The sequence below is a fragment of the Pelecanus crispus genome, chromosome 3, assembly GCF_030463565.1.
Source record: "Pelecanus crispus isolate bPelCri1 chromosome 3, bPelCri1.pri, whole genome shotgun sequence".
In the NCBI taxonomy this organism is placed as follows: Eukaryota; Metazoa; Chordata; class Aves; order Pelecaniformes; family Pelecanidae; genus Pelecanus; species Pelecanus crispus.
Window position 1 is genome coordinate 20010281 of NC_134645.1, and position 18378 is coordinate 20028658.

At 39.0% G+C, this 18378-nt stretch overlaps 2 protein-coding genes across 3 annotated transcripts in view; one reads left to right on the plus strand and one right to left on the minus strand.

Moving 5' to 3' along the window:
* TBCE (tubulin folding cofactor E) overlaps positions 1–15128 on the plus strand; it is a 29792-nt gene extending 14664 nt beyond the window's left edge. For both annotated transcript variants that reach the window (XM_075708374.1, XM_075708373.1), the window contains exons 7-17: positions 2914–3016; positions 7645–7721; positions 7983–8078; positions 9500–9564; positions 9655–9719; positions 10198–10350; positions 11065–11218; positions 11800–11868; positions 12935–12994; positions 14360–14451; positions 14702–15128. In XM_075708374.1, coding sequence (XP_075564489.1) covers positions 2914–3016; positions 7645–7721; positions 7983–8078; positions 9500–9564; positions 9655–9719; positions 10198–10350; positions 11065–11218; positions 11800–11868; positions 12935–12994; positions 14360–14451; positions 14702–14794 — 1027 coding nt within the window. In that variant the 3' untranslated portion in view covers positions 14795–15128. The remainder of the gene's footprint in view (positions 1–2913; positions 3017–7644; positions 7722–7982; positions 8079–9499; positions 9565–9654; positions 9720–10197; positions 10351–11064; positions 11219–11799; positions 11869–12934; positions 12995–14359; positions 14452–14701) is intronic.
* Positions 15129–16018: 890 nt separating this feature from the next.
* B3GALNT2 (beta-1,3-N-acetylgalactosaminyltransferase 2) overlaps positions 16019–18378 on the minus strand; it is a 29342-nt gene continuing 26982 nt past the window's right edge. The window contains exons 10-12 of the mRNA XM_075708375.1: positions 17058–17217; positions 16574–16630; positions 16019–16199 (exon numbers count right to left, since the gene is read on the minus strand). Of these exons, the coding sequence (XP_075564490.1) occupies positions 16065–16199; positions 16574–16630; positions 17058–17217 (352 nt within the window). The 3' untranslated portion in view covers positions 16019–16064. The remainder of the gene's footprint in view (positions 16200–16573; positions 16631–17057; positions 17218–18378) is intronic.

The window sequence follows — 18378 nt, forward strand, 5'->3', positions numbered from 1 at the left end:
GGTAGGGACAAAAAAGAAAAGGCTCTTTTAGATACAGGGTCAGCTTTCCAAAGGTAACTGGATGCCTCAATACTCATTTTAATGGGAGCTAAGGTTTTAAATACTTCTTTTTTTAAAATCTTGTCCTTAAACAACTCGTTTGTGTGCTATATTTTTCAGACATCCCTTCTCAAGGAAAGACTAGAACCCTAGGAGTTTAGCATCTATGTAAAACTAAATTCTGGAGAAGTGCTTGGGACAGGTGGATGTTGACTGGAGTTTTGTAAAATTAGAAAAATCACAGTTGTCTGAAAAATAGGATACAGATTTCAGCCATTAAACATTTACAGGAATTTAGGCATTTGTCAGCGTGTTCTACATAACAGATTTCCTCATTTTTATGCAAATTGGCTTGTTGGCTAGGGAGGCTGGATACAAATGCATTGTAGATTTTTACAGTGTGCTATAGACTCTTTTAAGCAATTTGACTGAAGGTAAAATAATACTCACAGTACTCTTATAGAAATGAGGAAACAGGGAGTATAGAAACTTAGGTTTACAGTGTCATAAGATGCCCTTGTACACTTCTGTGACATCTAAGACAATTAATTCTCTTCATTTCAAAGCTTAGTTTGCCCCAAGGCAGAACTGACTTAACGTGTATGCATCCACGTTGCATGCGTACAGCGAGTCTGCTTTGCAGCAAGGAGACCGGCTTCGCAGCAGACGTAGCCAAATTTGCTGTGTGCATGTGCAGCAGGTCACACTCTCTGGATCCTTGTGTGTAGGGGCTGCATGGCACTGGTGGGGGCCCCTCCGAAGAAGCCAAGACCTTGAGATGGCACTGCTGCAGGAGTTTGCAGCCTGCCTGTGAAAGCGCTAGTAACGTCACTTAAACATCTCGCTTAGCATTTTTTAGTTAGGTTTAGCAGTAGCTAGCTGTTTGCCTTCTGGGTTTGCAAAACCTGTCTGGGTTTTTTTCATGAGCTTAGAAATTTTTTTCTACATAGAAAAATGGTGAAGTAAATATATTTTCATTTTCTTTTAAAGTCATTCCAAGTATCTGGAGTCTTTATCTGTGTTTTTTATTATTGTTGATATATTCAGACTGCCCAGGCAAGTCTTTATTTAGGAGTCCACTTTTGCTAAAGAATGATGCTTTACCAACAGTGTCTTGACACCAAACTAAACTATCCATAATGCTTTAACCAAACCTTATGTATCCCATGACCCTGTCTATTCCTGTCCTGAAATGATGCTGATAAGAACTGTGGATCATGGTGACAGACCTAGGGGAAAATCTCTTGTACAGTGATGACATTGGAACAGGAGGGAGGATGTTGTTAAATCAAGCTGCAATTACATCGAAACAAGAAAGAATTCACAAAATAATTTCAAAATAAAGAACACTTCTAGTATACACCTGTACACTGTAGCTGGCACATGCCAGAATAATTTTCTGGTGTGAACTAACACAATGGATTAAAGTTTGTAAATAGGTAGCAGCCTAAACCACTAATTTTGAGAAGTTAATGTTATAGCTGCAACTTTAGGAAGTTTGCCCAGGTTAACACCTTGACTGCTGACTCTTTAAGCAGAGTTGTTCAGCTGTTTTGGAGGTCATACTAGTCATTGAAGACAGCAGCAGAGCAACAGGACTGTCAGAAAGGCAAAAACCCAAAATACAACTTTTTTTATTTGTTTAGAGCCTTGGGAGATCTGTGTTGAGATTAGCAGCTTCCAAAGCCTTTGTTGTACAGTACACACAATGTAGCTAAAACAATTGGAAGTGATGTAAACGAAATTGAAATAAATACCAAGTTAATTTAATAAAAAAGTGACCCTAGTTTTTGTGTTTGTTCTTATAGTTAATGTGACAAAAAATTATTTTTTAAATAGTTGTAGGTGTTCCATTTTCTTCAATATTTAGCACTGGAACAGCTGTTTGCAACCTGGGTGCTATTTGTAAATCTAACTTTGCCTAGAGCATATGTTGTCATGATTTATTATTATCAGCATGCATGAGAATAGAGAGAATTTATTTTAATTCACCTAGAATAATTTTTTCAGTTTTTCATTGTTCAGAAGTGTAGTCTAGATTGAAGGGTTTTCAGAAGTTATTTGTGATAAAATTGGAAAGCAAAATGGGCTTGATGCTGGAATCTGATGCTTATGACTACAAACTGAAATAGTCTGAATTGGTTTTTTATTGTTTTGACCTTCTGTTTACTTTAAAAAAGAAAGACATTAGCAGGTAAGTCTGTTACTGAATTTTTTGTGCAAGGCATGTTGGAAGAAGAATAAAAGTGATCAGCCATCCACCAGCTCTCTAAGAGCTTGTTTAAATGGGGAAATTTAACCCATAAGTATGTAAGTATAACTACACTGAGAGATTTTTGTCATAATTTGCAGGTAGATCAGACTTTAGGAAAGAAATAAAAACTTTTGTTTGGGGGTGAGTAATGAAAACTAATTTGAAGACTGCAGATTTGAGAATCTTTAAACTATTTTATAGCCCTATTTCGCTATTGAGAGTGGATTTTGCATCCTTTTGTTTTACTGGGGTCTGTATAGTCATGTAGGCTCTTCATTTTCAATCAACACTAGGGAGTTTAAGCCCCAAATCTGACTTTGTTTCATTTAATATTAACAAAAGTCATTCTTTTCATATTCAGAACTTAGGGGAGGAAAAGGGGGGAAAGAGGCCACAGATGAATAAATATGCATTCATGAAGTAGGAAAGTAAATTAGGCAAGAGTACTTTTGAATATAACTAGATGGATATTTTATAATATTTTAAAATATGTGACACCTTGGCAGTGACTTTTTAAATTTTTTTGTGTAAACTGGTTTTGTCTTTAACATGTAATTCCAAATTAGTGACTTAGATAAATTCAGTTATTCACTATGCTATTAATTACTCTTTTTTCACAGCGAAAACAAAATGAAATTTCCATCTACCTCAACTTCTGTATCCAGTGTATTTTCAAAATTGAGGATTCTGGCACTTAATCAAACTGAGATAACATGGACAGAGGTAATAACCTTTCCTGGTTCTATTTATATTTGCATTGTTAGGTTTTTGAGGCAAGGAAAGCACAATAAACATTTATGCATTATATTATTCTGCTGAAATGTAATCAGCCTTAGAAAAGGTGCTGTGGCGTAACTGTATTGGTTACGTAGTAACTAACATAGTTCCTACATAATGTAGGAAGTTATATTGGCACAGGAGTCTAATAAGAAACATTTAACTTCATCTACATTTGTAAATTACCAAGTCAAGATAAAGCAGTTGCAGTATATCTTCATGTCCCAAAGCTTTGTGTGAATGAAAACTTTTTGTTTCCTTGTAGTTATTAAAGATTTATCTGTATTTTTATGCATGTAATAGAACAAACGCAAATGGAAAGAATGTATGTCATTAGGAAACGAATTACTTGTTTTGACATCACTTTGCATCAGCAGGAGATTGGCTTAGTAACTTTGCACATCCTGACAATTCTTGAAATATGTGATGCCTGGTTATATGCAACACAGATACAGCACACAATAAACAAAGCTCTGACTTGTTTCAGGGACTGAAACATGCAAACATTTAAATGACTCTCCTCTAATATGACATCTTATTTGACGACAGGACTTCATTCTTACTATGTTAGCAGCGGGCCTTTTTTCAGAGACGGCATATGAAGCACGTCTCAGTAGTGCCACGTTACTTATAATGGCTTGTAAATTCCAGTCCATTATGTAGATTTCTCGGGGGCAGATTATGTATGTACTGCATTGTGAAATTACCTGAATTTTCAGATTTTTGCTGCCAGCCACTATCCCGTAATAGAGCACTTACCAAACCGGGCTTTGAGTTAAGTAGAAAGAACTTCTTCATTCCCTTCTCTTGCGGCAGGGCTAGAGGAGGGCCGTCGCTATATTTTTGTTTAGTGACCTTTCACTGTGCTCTTAAACCATCAGTGGGGGTTTATGCTAGGACAGTTGATCGTCCTTCCAGCAGAGCAGCAATATGAATGACGAAGTGAATGGAAGAATTAAGTGGCTACAGACTTCAAGTGTCATCTAGTGCTCATCAGAGTAAATCTGTGCATTGTGGCGTTTCAAATGTTGGCAGCTGCCGGCAGCTCTCCTCCGTGGCAGGGTGGCCGAAAGGCTGGTCAGAGCCATTGCTTCGGGCAGATTGGAGTTCTCTAGGGGTAACTGAGTTTCAGAGAGAAGCCCCAGCTTAGTCGGAGCAGTTTAAAATTACGTAGCTTTTGCATTTGTTTTTGAAACGCTGCTCTAGCTGATGATCCATCATAGGTGGTAAAGGCATTTTTGGTTCAGAAATCTATTTTATCAAATTGTTTGATTCATTCCCTTATAAGTGGGGAGACATAAGCCTGTGCTTGAAAGTGGTGTTCCAGGGCAGCCAAACAAAAGCGAAAAAATAAAGGGACCTACCTGACATTAATACTCTGTGAACAAACCACTTGAAAATGTTACTGCTTAAGCTATGTGGGGAGCTACTTTGAAAAGTCAGCTTTTTAATCGAAAATGATAATGAATCCAGGCAAAAGACAAATACAGTGATTGTCAATGGGAATATAAGCAAAGTCTGAAAATCCTAGAAGTGTTTTAATTAAAATTAAACCAATTTCATGGTGAACAGCATTTCAAACCAACTTGTTGCCATATGTAAGAATACTTGTGGGTTTTTTTCCATTTGTTCCTCTGTTCTGAAATCTTTTTCACTGTTGAGGAACATGCTTCACGGTTACGCAGTTATGTATAACTCCACATTTACATGCCTTGAGCATCAGTTTTCCAAAAAGTTCTTTCATTAGTGTATTATATGCATATATCTAAATACACCTGAGATTTCTATTAATATATCAGTAAAAGAGCTTATTACTGTATAATTGTCGATTGATTGTTCAAAACAACATATAACGCTCAAGGGGGGAAGGTGTCCTGTAAAATATCTTGCAGTTAGAAACCATTGACTTAGAAATTGAATTAATGCAATTGAGAGTAATGAATTTATATTTATGGCTTCAAAAACTTTTTTTTTTTCCTTACTCAGCATTTAGATCATAATGTTGTTTGTCATTCTGTTTTCAAACTAAGGTCTGATATTTATAAAATCATTTACTATTATACACGGTAAAAGAAAAATCTGGGTTAGAACAGATGTGCAGGATCATGTTTCTGACAGTGGCAAGTAGCACATAGTTGGGAAAAATTGTAGGCAAAGGGCAAGCATATGGTAAGAGCTTCTTATAAAGTAATCTGGAATTCTGGGGCTTCCTGAGCTGGAGACTATATATCTGTATTTAATTAATCTTTGTGGGATTTTTTGTTTAATGATTTATCTAACTGTATTAAGAACCCATTTGAAAATTTTGCTGTCTACATCTTTTAATATTAGTTTAATTGTGTGCTGTATGAAAAAATACCCGTTGTGGGTTTTGATCTTGCTCCCTGATAATTTAATTTAATAATTCCCAGTATTTCATATGCAAGTAACTGAGAACAGCTATTGTCTGTTTCATAGCTTTGATGATTCTTGTTAAGCTTCTTTGTGCCTTTCCCATTTATATTATTTGCTTGCTGAGATAAAGAGACTAAAAATATAGGAACATTATGGACTTACTTGGTGACAGTTGTTTCTTGTTGTCTTTATTTCCTTTGCAATAGGTCTTGGCTTTCCATTTTTCTTTTTCGATCAGCAGTGGCTACTCCACTGGCTGTTTGTCCCAACTTTCCCACCAGCTATCCACAACAAGCCCCCAGTCTTTCCCGAGTGTTAATTCGGTGTCAGATCTGTGAAATTTTGTTTCTGTATGGAAGCTCTTTTAAGCAATAGTTGAAAATTTGGCAAGTTGAGTTTCTTAGAATTGTGATGTGACTGTCATTTGCTTTTGGCGATTTTTCTAGTCGTTTGGTCAGTCTATTGAAAAGTCTTCCGATACTTCAGTTTTGTGCAGTTTTTCTATTCCGTCCATCACAACGCAGGGCTTTTGTGGGGGAATCCCCCAGAGGTTCTCTGTAGTGAACATGCACCTAATTTCTCTTGACTCTGCAGGCTTCTTTTCATGCTTCCTTGTCACTAATAGATAAACTATTTTGGTCTGCCTTGTTGACATAGGGAAACACTATCCAAATTACAGAGATAAAATAGTGGTGTTTCCTGCTCCTGCTCTGGAGCAGGAAAAGTTGTTATATCTGAGTTCATAAGTTTACATGTGTTGCAGATATGGCAGCAGGATGATGTTTCATATTTTTGGGTGTGAAGCAGTTGAGCCCCAAATCATATGCCACCGCTTGAAGAGATCTCAGTGTTAATATTTTGTATTGTGTAAATAATGAGACAGTTATACGTACATCCAGCAGTAGAACTTCGTACAGCTGTAACAGAATGGAGAATGGTTGATGAAAGGAGGCTTTTTGGTGTCTAGGATAGTGGATGTTTATAGGAGAATCGGTTAGCTATATACATAACAAGTTAAATTTGATTGTCCAGATCTCTGAACTTGACTGCTTTGTAACCTCCTGTAAAAACAGGCTTCAGGTGATTATGCTGTGCATGTCTGTGTTCTTGCATCTCAAAAACGTTGAATCTGCTAGCCAATTTCAAACACATTTTGAAAAGAGGTGGGGGCTTAAAAGTAATTCATTACCTACATGTTCCAAGAAAATAAGAATGTAGATGGAGAAAAGAGCCCGTCTAAGTTTCCTAACCTAGGAAGGAGTAGCAGGATGAGCTCACACTTAATTTGACTCTGGAGAATACATACAAGAAAAACCCCAGCAAAAAAAATAATTTGAGACTCACAGGCACAAATCGGTAGAACACCAGTCAGTTCCAGTGGTTATGGAACTCCATTTGCTAAAACTGCAAAATTTTTGACACTGTCACAGTTGCATACAAAACTGGGGTTTATGCCAGCAATTTCTATTGCTTTGTAACAAGTGTTTATTTTTAAACGTTGTGTTACCTACTGTAGATGTTTGCAAAAAATAAATCTTTATAAAGTAAAATAATAATTTTAGTGTCATTTCAGGACATAAGATTTAAAACAGATGCATCTTTGTTCAATTTGTACCCTTTTTGAACTAACTTGTTTTCTTTAGAGTACTTGAAGACTTCAGGATATGTGCTGACTTAATGCAGTTCTTGGGTTTTAGTGGTTTCACGTGCTGGCACAGTCCCATGACAGAGAAGCCTTCAAGCTCTGATAAATTAAGAGATTTAAAAAGGCTGTCAGACCTCATGAGATGTGCAGTAGTTCCAGAACTGGTAGCAGTTGAGTATATACTGCCATTTCCTCACCTCATCATAGGGAAAATCTGATCACTCCAACCCTATTGAATAAAATAAACTCCGTTTCCAGGTCACACAGTCTGAGGTAGGGCAGCTGCTAGCCTCAAGCGTGGAACTGTAAGTCCTGTGACTGTGCAGGACCCCTTTGATGTCATCTGTGCTGGTAGATCCAGACACAGGAAAGAGCCAGCTGGAAGAAAGGGAGGGCTGGGCAATCCATAATACTTGTTTCTGTTTCTGGGAGCTATGGCTTGATCTGAACATATTCTGAGGAAATCTGCCTAAAGTATAATTTCTGGAATAATTTTTCCCACATTTTGTTATATTAAATGAAGTTTTGCTCTTAGGTTCTTCTTTATGCTCCAGGATGGCCAGCACTTGAAGAATTGTATCTTACTTCTAACAATATTACAGCTTTGGAAAGGTGAGTAACGTCAGTCGGTCAGTCATTTGTGACTGAGGTACTGCGAAGTTACATAGCAGATAAAGTTACAGTCCTGTAATGTTTACATCACCAGGACATAACTGTAAAATAAATGATGCAAACTTCATGTGATGTACTTCAGAACATTTATAAATGTACACAATTATTTGCACGCAGTTATATACTTAGAAAAGTAGTGTTCTCGTTAACAAAGAACTTTAAATGTTCTGTGTTTGTGTTTGCTTTTTTCCATTGTGGCAGGCCTGATAACGTCCTGCAGACCCTGAAGTTGTTAGACCTTTCGGACAACCAGTTAGTGGGTGGAAATCAGCTGCATCTAATAGCACATCTTCCCAGGTAGCTGTTAAACAGATTTGCTGGAAAATTCTTTGCTCTGGATATTCATCTCCATGGTCTTTGTTGACTGAAATATGATAGTATTGATGTTGGATGGAAGATTCCCTTCCAACCCAAAGCATTCTATGATTCTATGATTTATGGAATCTTGAAATAGAGGCATCTTGCCCTCTTGAGGAGAGTAACTGGATTATTTAATTGAGCTATTTTAATATAATCTTATTTTTGTTGTGTAGTAACACAGTCTTAAGCTGTACGTTACTAGGTTTTCATTATATGTTTATGAAATGAAAGTGATTTATCATATTACTAAGTTTATGTATTAGTAATAAATACACAGGGTTTTATCCAGGGTTTTATCCAAGAGGACAGGACTGTAGAGTTTGTGTGGAGTGGCAAAGCACAGGAGCTATGGAAGTCGTTTCTTAGGAGTGGCTTTCTGGTAGCTGCACAGCCCTCTCGGCGTCGTCTGAGCCTGCAGAACGCTGAAGGGCAGTTTGTTGAAGGTGTCACTCCTCAGGCCGACACAGTAAAGATCGATGGTGATGGACGCTTGCCATGAGCACTCTACACCCATGGTGCCTACTTATTTGTCCTTTGTAAAGAAAGCAAAACAAAGAGGGGTTGAAGGGAGGTAAAAAAGTGCGGTGAGGATTCCTCCCCGTCCCTGTTACTTGCTCTTGATTATTAACTATGGGGAAGGTTACTCTACTGGTAGAAGTGTGTGGCACGTCCTCTGCGCAGGCACTCTCTTTTGCAAGTTTCAGTGCTTTTTTGGGGTAGCTTAAAGAATTTGAGAGACATGCTTCAAAATTTAAAACAAAACAAAACAGACCCCAAACAGTATAATACCCGTACTGCATTGGGTAAATGTATTTCCAGTTTCTCAAAAGGATGTCTCTGCTAATACCCTTTACAGAGATTCTTCTGGTTTACTGTACACTCAATAGCAGCGTCTTTATGGTAGTTACAGGCTTGAGCTTTGGGGTTACCATCCAGGGAAAGCAGGGGTGTGTTCCTTAAGCACTTCAATTACAGGGACTGGAAAACTGTGGGACTAATACAGTAGTTTTGGTAATATGCAGAAATTATTATCTTGCACTGTACACCAAAATAGCAGCCATGGTTTTAAATAGCCACAAGCTATTTAAAAAAATGATTTGGGAAATCACCTTTTAAATCCAGGAGCCATTTTGAAAGCTTATAATTATGGCACTTATTCTCTGAAAAACATATTCCCCGAACACTCTGCTTAAAGTCTGGGATACTGTCTGTGAAGCTGCTGTTCATTTGTCAGTGATTGTGCATCATGTCAAAAGTTTATTAGACCTTTGTTTAAAAAAAAAAAAATTGTGGTAGTATTTCTTTACAAAAACCTTCCCATGCCATGTACAGTAATCATTGTATCTATTAAATTTCAGATTAGAACAGCTAATACTTAGAAACACTGGAATATCTTCTATACACTTTCCTGATGCTGGATTTGGTATGTAAAAGAAGTAATTTATTTATAGCTTTATAATTCCGTTTATTTAAAGTTTTCACTATTGTCTTGTAAATTTACTCTTTTTCCTAGGATGCAAGACTAAAATGTTTCCTTCACTAAAACACCTTGCAATAAATGACAATAAAATATCACAGGTAGGTTAGATTGTGTTAGTCTCACATTTTGTAAATACGTGTATCGTTGTTTAAGAGTAACTTGCAATTTGCTTTTTTAAAATTTCTTTGACTGTATATGTAAGATCCTGAGGTAACTATTGAATCAATTTGATCAGCACACAGGTGTAATTTAGAAATGTAAAAACATTTCTTAACGTCCCAGTTAAACATGTTTATGGTAGCTAGTCGTATCCTTCTGCTACCTTGTAATTCCTGTCACAGAATTCTAATGATCTAAAATGCTGAGTAGTTCCTCTTTTTTTTTTTTTTTTACTTAATTAAATGTAATGCAGTTTTTTCCTTAGCTAAATGAACAGGATGAAAGTACTTGGTTCTGCTGACCAAAAGAATAGTTTCAGTCATGGGCATTGTACAGGAAAAGTCAATGTTACTGTGTATTGTTCTGAAATGAAGTATGGTTTCTGTTTCCTCAAAAGACTGTTCCCTTCCGTTTCAGTGGTCATCTATCAATGAGCTGGATAAACTGCCAAATTTGCGGTCACTGCAGTGTCACAATAACCCTATCATGGACACAGAGAAGAACCCAGAGACCCTGAGACAGCTAATTATTGCCAAGATAAGTCAATTGGAGTTTTTGAACAAGTCTGAGGTATGTGGTATTTCAACAAATTGCATGAGCCTGGGGGAAAAAAACATTAAATCATTGCCTGAGGAATTGTTTTCAGTTTCTTTGAAGATGACTCTTTGTTTGGGTGCCGGAAAAGTAAAGTGCAGGCTATTCCATCACCTGGTCAATGGGGCACTCGGTAGGGCTACAAGATCCAGCCCTGTTTGTGAATGCGGCTGGCTCGGGGGGGACTAGGACAAGATGGAGGAATGGGGGCTTTTTCAAGTGCCCGAGTTGTGTTGAAGTTGCAGGATTGTTAACAAAAACACGCAGCATCGCTGAATCTGTTTCAGTGACCGTAATACAAGCATTTGCCTTCTGTAATAGGAAAATAGCATTATCTAAACCAAATCAAACTTTCAGCAAACGTTTATCATAAGAAAGAGAGCAGAAGCAGCATCTGCTCCATAGCTACAAAAAACATCCTTGCATCATCAAATACAGCAACATCTTTGCTTAGATATGGATTTATCGATCAGTCAGTACATGTAGGTAGGGGTTGTAAGATTCTTAATAGCTTTAAAATGTACCAAATATATGGATTAGTCAGTACTTGGAGATAGGGTTTGTAAGATTCTTGGTAGCATTAAAACATACTGAACACCTAAGTAAGAGCAAGGATCAGTGTCATTAGTAAGATTTTCTTCTCTGGGAAGTTGTATAATTATATTACGTGCCATTCCTGTGTCAGTACAGATCCTTCCTGCTGAAAGAAAAGGCGCAGAGCTTGATTATCGCAAAATATTTGGAAATGACTGGTTAGCAGCTGGGGGGAATTGGAACCCAGAGGAAGACAAACCAAGTGAAGAATTTCTTGCTGCCCATCCCAGATACCCAGCACTTTGTCTTAGTAAGTACAAGTACAGTAAAATCAGCATTTCCTCGCTTCTGGCATTGTGGTGGCACTGGTTCAGTCTCTCTTCAGTGTCCCTCCCCCTTGATGCTTTTTCCGTGTGCTTCTGCTGCCTTCGGAAAGCCCACCTGAAGCAGGCTGGCAGGCCTGCGTGCAAATGGCTTTTGCTTCTGTGGGGCAGCTGCAGAGTACTGCGCCCTTCCGGGCTCACCGCCTCAGGCATGACACCCGTGAGCATCTGCCCCATAACGCTACTGGTGAGCAGGCAGCGGCTGTCTCCACCTGGGCCGCTTTTAAAGCACGTGGGAATGTTCAGCAGCACCTCCATGTGCCTGTCACCTGCTCCACCCCTCCTAAAGGCTCTAGCAGTGGCTGAAGGCTCCTGGCTGCAGCCCTTGGCGTTGCAGGAGCCCACCGCTTCCTATATGCGGTGTCCCAGCTGCCGAGGGAACTGACGCAGCCGGCTCATGCCTGATCCGACAGGCTTGTGCCTGACCCAGCACCACAGCGCTCTTAGGGCTGCTGTTGTGGTTTCGCCTTTGAAGGGTTCATGCCTATGTGCACTCTCCTTCACACAGAATACGGTGCACCTGAAGAAGGAGAACTGAAGAGACGACAGCCTTTGACTCTGAAAAATCAGCTTCTGAGTAAGAGGCCAGAAATGGTCAAAATTGTTCCTTCCGCATTTAAAATGCTTCACAAGCTTAGTGTTTCCTGGGTGTATGTGGAGAACAAAAAGTTCAAAAGCCTTCAAGAGGTCACAGAGTTCCAGCCTGTAATTCTGCTGCTCTGAACTGTGTGGATCAATGTGTTTGACTAGATGCGTGCTTCTGTGTACTCTCTCTCATTTGCCCCTCAACCCAAGCCAAATTATTTTCTTAATTAAGACTTAATGGAGACTAGAGGTAATCAATACTCCGTTCTGACAGTGTGAATGGCTTCTCTACAGCAGACCCTGTACTGTTTTCTGATCACTTTTTTTTTTAATAGCTTCTTAACTTTAGGACAGTCAAGGAAAATGTGGGTAGCTTCGGTATTTGGGCTGTCTACATATTTAAACTAGGTTACATCCCAGACTTAGAAATTCACTTAGCTTTGCTTCCCAGTTGATAGAAGAACTGAACCTTTTTTTACTCCATGGGCAAAATAGTATTTTAAGGCATTACATTCTAATGCATTTAGGTGGAAGACTAAATAGAACAAGGAATGTAGTTGGCTAGACATAACAGAAACCTTTTTTAAGGATGAGTCTTTTAATCTCTGTAAAAGAATTAGGCTAATAACTTCCTTAAAATGTGCTTGTGTGGTGCTTTTGAGATACTGAGTGTCAAAAACCTGCTTTAAACTGAGTAATCTGTTTCCTTTCTACTGCAGGTTATTTTAAAAAGGTAACTAGAAATTAAGCATTTTTAGGTAAATACTCCTTTTGACCAAAAAAACATGTTAGGGAGTCACTTTTAAAATATTCTCCCTCCCTAATTTGCCAAAGATTAATAAAAACTTGATGATTTTAATAAGATTACTTTTAATTTTTCAAAGAATGACTGAATGCTATCTTAGCTGCTCAGGTACAGGCTACATCCTAATTTTTTTAGAAGATCTGGCTGAGCTAGGGGAAACAATTTGTAATAAAGACAGACTAGAAAAACTCCGTGCTCCTGACAGGACAGGACTCAATGTTCCTTCACTAATGCCTCACCATTCTTCCTTAAGGTTTGACAATTAAGTGTCCTGAGAAACCTGAACAGAAGCCAGTGGAGAAACAGCTACCAGGTAAGAAGTTTTGGCTTGTGTTTAAGCAGTTGATTTGTAGCTCCTTTTCAAATAACTGTGTTAAAGAATGGCAGCTGCCTCTGGCTTTGTCAGCTCCTGAAGATTCTCCCCTGAAGACACTGTCATATAAAGAAATGACAAAGGCAGAAATTGTTTGAAAAAGTCATTATTTTTCTGACCTTCACGCTTACTTTCAGTCCAGCTTGAAGATGGGAAGTTGATGCTTGTCTTATGACCTCTGCTGCTGGTTTCATGATTCATGTGTCCGACGCAATCAGAGGCTAATTAACTGGTCTGAAATCTGGTGGATGTGTTAACCAAATAACAAGAACATGAAGCTGTAAAAGCTGACAACGTAGTCCACAGTTCTAGATATCGAGGTCTAGTATCTAATACCTTAAGTTAGAAATCTAATTCTGACCTGTATCAAATTTGTCTTTTGAAGTTTTAGTGCCTGTAATGAGACTAGAATGAATAGACTTCGTTCTATAGCAAACTGATGTTTTGGAAAAATGTGTCGGAATGGAGTCCGAGAGAAAAGACTTACTCAGGCTTTATTTTAAAATAAAAATCACATTTATTATCACAAGTTGCATAAAATCAGATAGATACAGCTTTTACAAAAATGTTTGATAGAAAAATATTCGTCTAAGTACAATGTGTGGTATTACAGGAATAACTCACTATTGCTGTGCCTTTAGATAAAGCTTCAAAAGAAGTGAAAGTTCAACCAAAATATTGAGTATATCTATTGCAAACACAGGTATCACCTCTGGAACAAGCTCCATTTACTCATTCAAGATCCATTACAAAAAAATATCCCTTTGTGTAACTGACTTCATAATACAAACCGCTCTACAACTCTGCTGGCAATTTGTTTGGGACTAAATAATGTAATACACCATTTCTAAGAATGGCACTAGTTCCACTGTGACATTTGTTTATTTGTGCCAGGAAAGCCAATTCCTGGTAATGAAAACTTACTTGAAGGAACAGTTGCCAGATGCAGGTAGTCAGAACCTGACCGGTATGCGTCCCAAAGGTCACTTAGTTTCGCATGTAGTAAATACAAACTCAAAAAAGGTAAATTATGAAGCCGTCACACTTTAATTTGGTATATGGGATCAAAGCGCTTAAACCATAGTAGCATATCCTGTCCTATCCACCAGAGATTACACCATTCTTGATTTGATATTAGCGGTTATGGTTTCAGGTACAAACGACATTATTGCAGGGTTAGAACCGAAGCAGCAATACAGCCTTCCACTGTTCCTATAAGCAAGTATAGTTGAAACACTACTACTTTGCTACAGCTCAGTGGCAGCAGCATTTTCCTAATAACTTTTCTTTCTTTCCCCTTGACAGAGTCTATGACTATTCAGAGGGTCAAAGGATTGCTGTATCGCCTACTTAAAATTCCTGGTTCAGAACTGAAACTGTCCTACGAAAGTTCAAAAGTGAGTTAAAAATGGGTAATTCAACAATAAAATACTGCATGCTGCTAAAGGTCAATAGCATGTTCTAAAATACTACCTAACAAAATTGACTTTGTTTAAGAAGGGCAGTCTTCATGCTGTAATTTAGGAGCTACTTTCATACCTGTAATATGACAGCTCCTCCCTGACTGCAACTGCCTGATCTATATTTGGTTTACATGAACAGATTTCAGTTTAAGTCTGATCAGGTTTTTTTCCTTTCTTACTCCAGCTGGAAGGAAAAGAAGTTGAACTAGACAATGACTTAAAGCCTTTGCAGTTTTACTCAATAGAAAACGGAGACTGTGTGTTAGTACGGTGGTAAGAAGGGACTCTCTTGCTGGACTGAAGGAAAAGCCAACGCTGGAACTGCAGAAGAGTTCTGGACTGCCCGCACATGGTATGGACAGCCTGCGCCTGAACACACGTGTGGGAGAACATAAATTTCATACGTGGCACCAGAGGGCTATTCCATAGTACTTTCAGCTCCTAAACTTAATGGTCAGTCTCCATGAAAGCATTTGCTTTTGGCTTGAATTGTCTTACTTGAGAGATACCAAATAGTGCTTAAACGCTTCAATTAAAACTCAAGGTAACTTTTGCCAAGATTTTATACTACTTTCCCATTGCAACAGTGAGAATTTGTTTTACTGAACTGAGTACATGATTTAGTTGTGATCTCTTTGCTTATGACAGGACAAAATTAGTGCTGCACTGAAAGAGGCTACTTGCTTTTTTGTTTTCACCTACTTCCAAAGACCTTAAAGCAAACAGAAGCAAAAGGGCAGTAATTGTAGGAGAATCTACACAGCCTTAGACTATTCAAGGTCAAAAGCTGACAGACCTGTATTCTACCCAAGAGCATTAACATACCACAGTATAAATAAGTCCTCGGCATACTGCAAGGCACTGCTATTTATTTTACATTCTTTAGTGCGCTGTTCCTCAATCTTATTTTACTTTCACTTGTGTGCTCTCAGATTCATATCCAATAGCACATTGAGCTATCACAAATCCCTCCTATCAGGCCAAGTTTGCAGTACTTCAAGATTTGGTATAAGCAAACTTTGATACTGTTTTTATCTAAAATGACAATGGTATAAACAAACTAAGCACAAATCCTAACGCCTAGCTGTCCCAGCGCCTGCATGGATGAGAGCAACCCCTCGGACAGCACAGAACCTGTTGCAGCAAGACTTACCAGACGCCCTGGTGCTGAGCACAGCTCTCCACTGGATCCTGGTACGGCTCTATGCCGAGTTATATCAGTAGTACTTTCATTTACAAAAGACAGGCTAGTTGGCATTCTTATGTGCATTTATTAATTACAAGTAGGTCTTTGACTTTATATAAAAAGGAAATTTTTTTTATCTTAAACATTTTGGTTTTTGTCAGATCAACATCTATACTATAGAAAATGAATACTATCATCAGTCCACTTGTCATTATCAAAAGGGATGTGCAAATATTGTTATGCTTTAGTTGAAAGCCAACATTAAAAGATACCTTAATATTCCTTATTGTTCCAAGAATGAATCCAAATGTACACTTTTCCATGGTCATTATACGCTACCCTGTTTTCCAAGGCAAGTCCATCATCTTTCCTCACATCTACAAGGATCTCCACACAGTTCCTTCAATCTCCAGAGCTCTCTCAGTTCCTGGGGAGAATACTGGGGGGAAGACAGCATGCCACTCTCACATGTCTTCTCACACAACCAGAGACTATCCTGTTAGAGAGAGAACCATTTCAATAGTTTTTCTTACAAAAAATATAGTCTTTGACAATCTTTACTTCCAAGAATCTGGTTTTCATTGTTTTCAGCACAAACTTTGCACACTGAGGTCACCAACTGGAGGTATATGTCCCTCTCTGATCAGCTAGACCTAGCCAGAGAACTTGGGGGTTGGGGATAGGGGCTGTGGGGGTTTTTTTTGTTTTTCTTTTAAATACATTTTAACAAGTGTTTTCTCGATTTTAATCCAATGGCTATTTCAGTTTGTTCGTTTGTTTAAAAAGAAAAAGTATTTCCACTATTTTATGCTACTCGGAGCAACAGGCATGTTCTTCTTCCATAAGATCAGCAAATTTCTTCAGACTTACTTGATACCGCTTGGGTCCTACAGCTGCCATCCAGATGCCCATACTCACATCTTCACCCTGAGACAACACATCAAAATAAAAAATACAGGTATTAGCACCAGGAAAGCACAAAGCATGACTCTGTGGACTAGAATAAGTTGCATCGTGTACTAGCAATAAAAAATGATAACTACAAAACCCTATCTCTGCCTATTTTAGAGGTGTTAAATTAATCCTCCTAGCTTTCCTGTGATAATATATTGTTCTCAAAAGAAGACAGTATGAAAAACAAGGTTACAGCTCCAGAGGTTCTAAAGTCCACAACAGTTGTGCTTTGACCTAGAACAGACACTGAAGCGTAATGACCAAAAGCACTGCAAAAAGCCAGCATCAACCAGGGGAACCCAACACTAACACTCGAGCAATGTTCCTTCCAACTCATCCAGTACACATGCTGCTCCCCAGACCAGTTTAAGACAGAAAAGCTGAACCAACACTTTACTACCTGGTACGTCTTTAATCTTTCAGAGTTGCTTGCCAGCCACTGAACAATGTCTTTGGAGATGACGTAGCCGGACCCACAAGCAAAGGCTGGATATGCAGGGCTCGGGTACTCCAGCTCTTGCCATTTCCCAGTTCGATCAACTGCCCAATTTAGTCTGAAACTGAAGACCATGTTAGACATGAGACGTTTATACAAAGCCCTCTGTGAAACCTATGAACGCTGCTAGCAACTGAAGTAACACTGATAATAAACAGTATTAAGAGGAAGAAGTAAAAGTGATTCTGATTATTCCCGGCCTTACCTCTCTAGGGCATGCATGTAATCCAACCCAACAGCTGAAAGTGTAACTGTTGTTTGGTCTCACTCCTGGGTAGTAAGAGAAAGTTCTCAGAACAGAAACAAATGCAACATTGACAGTCAGGCCTTCAGCACGTCTGCACCCACTGCTGGGTTTTGAGCCAGGTAAGCGCAAGCATCCTTAATTATGTTCTGTAACAGGCACATCTGTGTCCAACACCACCCCCCCCCCCCCCCTTTTGTTAATCAGCACAAAGCCAGTGTCTCTGGCAGACATGCAGTTACAGCGACCTTACACAACCCATCTTCCTGATAAAATTAGTGGCTGCTTAAAAACCAGGAAGCAAGGCAAACTACTGCGTTTTTATATACCTTCTCTATGCTGTTTTCCAAATGAAACTCAACAAAGCAGATGTTCAACAAAGGCTGCTGTCACTGAATTACAAAAAAACCTTCCTGGCAGTCATCTTCTCTAGGGAAGATTGTACTTACTACTAGAGGCCTGCAGAAAGCCAGCAGCGCTCTGTCTGCACAGTCTCTGCACTGACTCCCATCCCCCGGCAGTGTGGCAAAGCTAGCTTTAACACACTGCCCCACCACACAGCGCCACGCACCCTGCTAAACCGCTGTGTCAGGCAGCGAGAAACGCCCTGCTCTTCCTGTTCGGGAACAGGCTGCTATTGCACTCCTCTAACCTTAAAAGCGCTTCACGCGCTCACAGCTAAGTGGCATAACTGTGTCAGTGCAGCAGGTTCTCCCCCTTTTTGCACACAGGTCTGAGCGTTGCTGAATTCAGTCAAGAGCACAAGCAGTTAAAAGCTCTAGTGAGCTACTACGAATTCTCACCTCAGACGACAGCCCCATAAGGGAGGAATTACAGTTCAGTTGCAGATCTGTTACCAGACTCCACGCATTCACAGCTGAAGCTGACATATTAAAGCCCCAAGTAGGTAACAGTCACATCTGATGATAACCTGAATTTACTCTAGATTCAGGATCTCCCACTCTAGCAAGTCACAGCAGG